This window comes from Gekko japonicus, unplaced genomic scaffold (assembly GCF_001447785.1).
Source record: "Gekko japonicus isolate JY-2015 unplaced genomic scaffold, Gekko_japonicus_V1.1 scaffold554, whole genome shotgun sequence".
Lineage (NCBI taxonomy): Eukaryota > Metazoa > Chordata > Lepidosauria > Squamata > Gekkonidae > Gekko > Gekko japonicus.
This window is the reverse complement of record NW_015171520.1, coordinates 267932-273680: the sequence shown is the minus strand read 5'-3', so window position 1 is coordinate 273680 and position 5749 is coordinate 267932. Positions and strand designations below refer to the sequence as shown.

Below are 5749 nucleotides of genomic sequence, written 5' to 3'. Positions count from 1 at the left end.
ACGATGCGCTGGGACGCTGGCGGTCGGCGCTAGCGGTCGGCGCTGGGGCTCGCTGGGGAGCTTGGGTGCGCTGCCGGGCCCCTCCGTAGGCCCGGTGGACGTCCTGTTCTTCTGGGTCATCTGACTCGACTTGGAGGGCTGCGGTGGGGGTGATGTGCGACCGCTCCCACGCGACTGCCGCTGCGAGGGCTTCTGCTGTGGTGACTTTCTCTCTCTCCATCAGCTTCCGCCTCAGCTTCATCTCTCGCAGGCCCACGACGAAGTGGTCGCGGAGGGCATCCTCCAGGTGCTCTCCGAAGTTGCAATCCGCCGAGAGTTGTCGCAGCTCTGCGAGGAACTCCGCGGCGGTCTCCTTGGCCTGTTGATGGCGGGTGTAAAACGTTACCCTGCAGGCCAGCTCAGTGGGCTTGGGTGCGAAGTGTTGTTGCACCACATCGATGATCCGCTCGAACGTGCAATCGCCAAGGTCCGTGGGGGAGAGTAGTCGTCTGGCCAGGGACACCACGGCGGTGCCGCAGGAGGCCAGGAGGAACCCCCGCTTCTTGCCCTCGTCGGTCACATCAAAAAATTCCAGCGCGGACTTGGCCCCTTGTACCCAGGAGGGCCAGTCCTGCGGGCGGGCTATGTCGAAGGGCTGCAGCAGCCCAAGCCCCGGTGCGGTCGCCATTGTGCGCGTCGGAGGGGGTACGGGAGGAGCGGTTCCGTTGCTCGCTGGATCGCTCATCGGATCGGCGGCTTCGCGTCCTCCTAGTCCCTCGCGACGGCCTGGCTCAGTTGCGGCTGAATCCCATCCTCGTCGCCACTGTTATGTAGTGGGTAGCCGCATGGATGAACGACAGACAACGACGTGGTGCATGGCACGCTTTATTAGCACACAACAAGACAAAGGGACAAACGGCCGGCAGGCCAACTATATACACTCCTGGGGACCGCCCCTGGTCACCATTGGTGGGTTCAAATCTCCCGCCAAGGATCCCATTGGTTCCCCAGTGGAGGGACTAGGATCCTAGTCCCCATTGTTGTTTCGGACTGAAGCTTGGGCATGTGCGCTGACCTCCGGTGGCGGTCAGCGGACACTACACCCCCCCATTCGTATTGTTGAGGACTTAGATTCCGATTACTACAAATCAGCCCTGTAGCTAAGGAGTTTTGGGGGAGGGGGAGCTTAATAAATAATTAATTGGTGGAACTGGCTGCAACTGAGGGGGGAGGAGAGCACTGCCACCAACAGCAGGGAAAGCCCTCACACCGCAGATGAACACTCGGGTCTTGCGGGCACCCCGGGGCGCTCTCCCTCCGCCTCCATGGGCGACTAGCCACCAGCGAGCGCCCTGCCGAGCTTCCCCACCTCCCTCTCTCTCGGGGTGGACTGACATGGACAGACAGGAGGCGACTTCCCAGACGGCCACCTCCCCTGGGACGCCTCGCCCCCACTGGGCCTACTGCTGCTCCGCCGGCACTTTTACCTCCCCGTTGAGAAAATGTGGGGGGAACGTTAGATGCAGAATCGCCCTAGGACTTATTTCCAAACAACGTCCCCTATAGTCAGGCTGCACCGCATGTGTTTGAGGTAAGCTTGTTGGGGGGGGGGGGGCTCCGCACCTTCCTAAACCAGGAAAGGGGCAGTCGGTTGCGCCTCTCATTCTGTTGCTTTTTAAATTGCCAAGTCCCAAAGCGCATGTGTCGCTTAAGGTGCTGGGAGGAGTGAAGCTGATGCGCTCTGCAGCTGAGCTGATCCGGACCTCGAGAAGCCGGGAGGGAAGCAGCCGGAAGGGAAAAGCAGCCAAGCACAGGAGGGAGGGGGCCCAGAAGAAACATGGGGAGGCTGGGCCCAGCGGGCCCCGCATTAGCTACAGGCCTGCTACGGATCTGTCTTTCCTGTTTGACAAAAGGACTGGTAATGTGCCTTAACATTGTAGACATCCCCATGATAGGCCTTGGATTACTGAGAAAGGGGTAGATTCAGGTGGGTAGCCGTGTTGGTCTGAAGCAACAGAACAAAATTCGAGTCCAGCGGCACCTTTAAGACCAACAAAGTTTTATTCAGGGTATGAGCTTTCGTGTGCACGCGCACTTCTTCAGATGCAGTGAAATGGAAGTTACCAGTCCATACATATAGGCAGAGGGTAAGCAGCAAATTAGTATACAACATAACGAAGATGTTTAACAGATGCAAGGACCAAACAGGAATAACAAGCTTAGTTTATAGGGTCACCATTTGTTCAGCTTTATTTCTGGTGAGAATACAAATGTAAGGACCGAATGAGATTAGCATATGTAGTGAGATAAGAAACAAATATCCCTGTTAAATCCTGGGGTATTTATTGTTCTGAGTGTTGTAATAATTTGCAATTCAGCAATTTCCCTTTCAAGTCTGTTGAACAGACTGGGGTGGGGTGGGGTGTGGGAGGAAATGGCCACTGCAGAGAAAATGGCTGCCATGTGAATGGGACTGGGGATTCAGTGACTTGATTCTGTTGGGAGGGTTTTTTGCACTGGAACTTTTCTAGAGTAAGATTCTTTCCTTAGGCGTGACTCCTCAGTGTGCAAAAGAAAACATTGGATGCAGTCATTGACTATCTTTGTGCATATTAAGAACAACACATTGACTCTCTTCATATCTTATTGCAGGTTTAACATTAGAGCCAAAGGCTTTTGTACTTACTTGAATGACGAAGGGGCCTTTTCAACACGATGTGACACACTACGAAACTGGATATGCAGCAAATCACTTCACAGTTTTCACTGCAAGGATGTTCTGCGTTTTCCCACCAACACTTCATTACTGGACAGTGGTTACCAATTAATGAAGATAAACTGCTCGATGCCAGAGAGCTAGCAGAAAGAGGGAGGCGAATGAAGGCTGGGGCCCATTCTGCATCTAGCATTCGCCCCATTGTTTTACCAAACCCACACTGGAACAGAAAAAGATGCAGCTCAAAACCACATTCAAATACCCCGGGCCAACACCATACTGGCTGTAAAGTCACCCCTGAATGGCTATAAAACAGCCATAAATCTACGCAGACAGTTCCATAAAACCGAGAGATCAAATGAAATGAAAGGGGCATGCAGTCTGGACACTGCCATAAGATCCGACAATCAAGTGGCATGCAATGCAGAGGGGAATTTTTGTTCCATTGTGGGTTTGGTAAAACAGTGGAGCAAATGCTAGATACAGAATGGGCCATTGCTAACACATCTGCGTCTTCTTCAACTGAACTCTACATCACAATGGCTGTTAAAACCAACTATACTGAGACAGAAGGAGACGGAAGGTGGCATGGTATGGGCTAATCTTGGCAGGCTGTAGAGACTAAGCAGGGTCAGTACTTGGATGGGAGACCATTGCAGAGACAGGCTCATACAAATGTAGTGGTTAAGAGTGGCAGGACTCTAATCTGGAGAACTGGGTTTGATTCCTCACTCCTCCTCCACATGAAGCCAGCCGGGTGACCTTGGGTCAGTCACAATTCTCTCAGAACTCTCTCAGCCCCACCTACCTCACAGGGTGTGTGTTGTGGGGAGAGGAAGGGAAGGTGATTGTAAGCCACTCTGAGACTCCTTCAGGTAGTAAAGGGTGGAGTATAAAACCAACTCTTCTTCTTTGCTTAATCACTTGCCTGAAAGCCCCTTGTTGTGGTTGCCATAAATCAGTTGTGATTTGACAGCATTTATGTATATATGTACCCGGAGAAAGCATTGGGGGGGGGGGAAGCAAAGACTGTTGTCACACACCTCTGCTCAGACTGGCCTTTTCTATATCTATGAACAAAAATGGGAAACAAACTTAACCCTGAAACCTAGGAACAAATATATATATATATAGTTTTAATGTGTATAAATTTTATGTATATATGTATAATGTATATAAGCTGTAATGTATATAATATATAAAAATGCATGTATTTATTTGTAAAGAATAAAAAAATGTACAAGGACCCAATTACACCTCATATAAAAATTCCGAAATCATACACACAAGGGCCAGTGGACTTGACCTGACGCGTTTCACACACCTCCTCTGCCCAGACTGGCCTTTTCTATATCTCCCATGCACCCCGTTTTCCATGCAAGAAGATTTTTAACTAAATCTTTAGGTACTGTGTTGCAATCTGTTGTCCTCTTTCTGTAACCCACACCTCTTATCATAGGACTATTTATTATTTGAGTTTTCAAATGGAAAGGTCTTATTTGTGACATTTCATGAACACTGTGAGTGCATTCAGGGACTCCACCTGAAAAGCGGAATACAAATCCTGTGAACAGATCCAGAGGGTGCTACCCTAGCAAGTTTTTCTATGCAAAGTTGGCTGGGAAATGATAAACCTTTTCCCGCCAAAAGCCCCTGTGAGGCTTATGGATGTTATGTCTTGAAGGGGGCAGTTGTTCAGCTATCACTTAGGCCCAAACCAGACATGATTGACGTTTGACAGGACCCAGCTCTCTTAGAGCAGGGGTTTTGTGTGTGTCTGAGAGGGCACTTTGGCACATCCTTGCTCCGTTCTCTTCAGTTACCACCCAAACTAAGCCCAGAGCCAATGTGGTGTAGTGGTTAAGAGTGCTGGACTAGTACCTGGGAGACCTGGGTTCAAATCCCAAGTCATGCCATGGAAGCTTGGGTCAGTCATGTTGTGAGGATAAAATGGCAGAGAGGTAAGTAAATAAAAATGTAAAATGTAAAAAGTTCTATGGGCATGTGCAGAGTGTAGAGTTTCCCAACGCTTTTAAAATTATGCATGGGGTGGAGAGAGTTGACAAAGAGATTTTTTTATCCCTCTTCCAAAATATTAGAACAAGAGGGCATCCAATGAAACTGATGGGCAGTAGGTTCGGGATGGACAAAAGGAAATACTGCTTTACACAGGGAGTGATTAAAATGTGGAATTTGCTGCCAGAGGATGTAGTGATGACCAGAGGAATAAACAGCTTTAAAGGGGGATTAGACAGATTCATGAAGAATAGGTCTATCAGTGGCTACTAGCCATAGTGGCTGAGGGAAACCTCCACATTCAGGGGCACTCATTCTCTGAATCCCAGCCAGGAGGCAAAATCAGGGGAAGGCCTCGGCCTTTATGCCCTGTTGTTGGCTGTCCAGAGGAGCTGGTTGGCCACTGGGAGACAGGATGCTGGACTAGATGGACCACTGGTCTGATCCAGCAGGGCTCTTCTTATGTTCTGAACTCCTACTCCCTCATGCTTAAGAGCAGCGAAGGACACGGGAGGCATTTGAACACAGTCTGCTTCCTTAAAAAGGAAAAGGATTTTACTTACTGCAGCTTAACAATCTAGAGTACCATGTGACTGAACAAAGTTAATGGATTGCTCAGATCTTTTAGCTCTTCCTGCCTTAGATGGCTAGAAGTCCCATGTCCATTCCTGACTTTCAGAGTCTGCCCCCTAGAGCTCTTACCCCCAATCACTGTGGAGCTCACATCTCACATGTTTCATGGCCCAGGTCATATTTTGGCAATAGCAATCCATCTTGCCCTTCCTGACAGTTTGGGCAAATGATTAGCTCTCTGCAGAAACTCATCTCTGCACGTTGCTTGTGCTACAAGTATTTTGCCTGGATAGAGTGTTGTTTATCAGAATTTGGGGACTCTCGGTGAGCATTAAAGCACCTTACATCTCTTGGGCATAGAATCATAGAACTGAACGGGAACTCCAGGGTCATCTAGTCCACCCTCCTTCACAAAGGAGGAAATTCACAAATACCTCCCCCCATACCCTCAGTGACCTCTGTTTC

At 49.6% G+C, this 5749-nt stretch overlaps 1 protein-coding gene across 1 annotated transcript in view; it reads left to right on the top strand.

Moving 5' to 3' along the window:
- LOC107117330 (C-type lectin domain family 2 member D-like) overlaps positions 1-2908 on the top strand; it is a 10893-nt gene extending 7985 nt beyond the window's left edge. Inside the window, exon 5 of the mRNA XM_015419424.1 lies at positions 2632-2908. Coding sequence (XP_015274910.1) covers positions 2632-2839 — 208 coding nt within the window. The 3' untranslated portion in view covers positions 2840-2908. The remainder of the gene's footprint in view (positions 1-2631) is intronic.
- The last annotated feature ends 2841 nt before the right edge of the window (positions 2909-5749 follow it).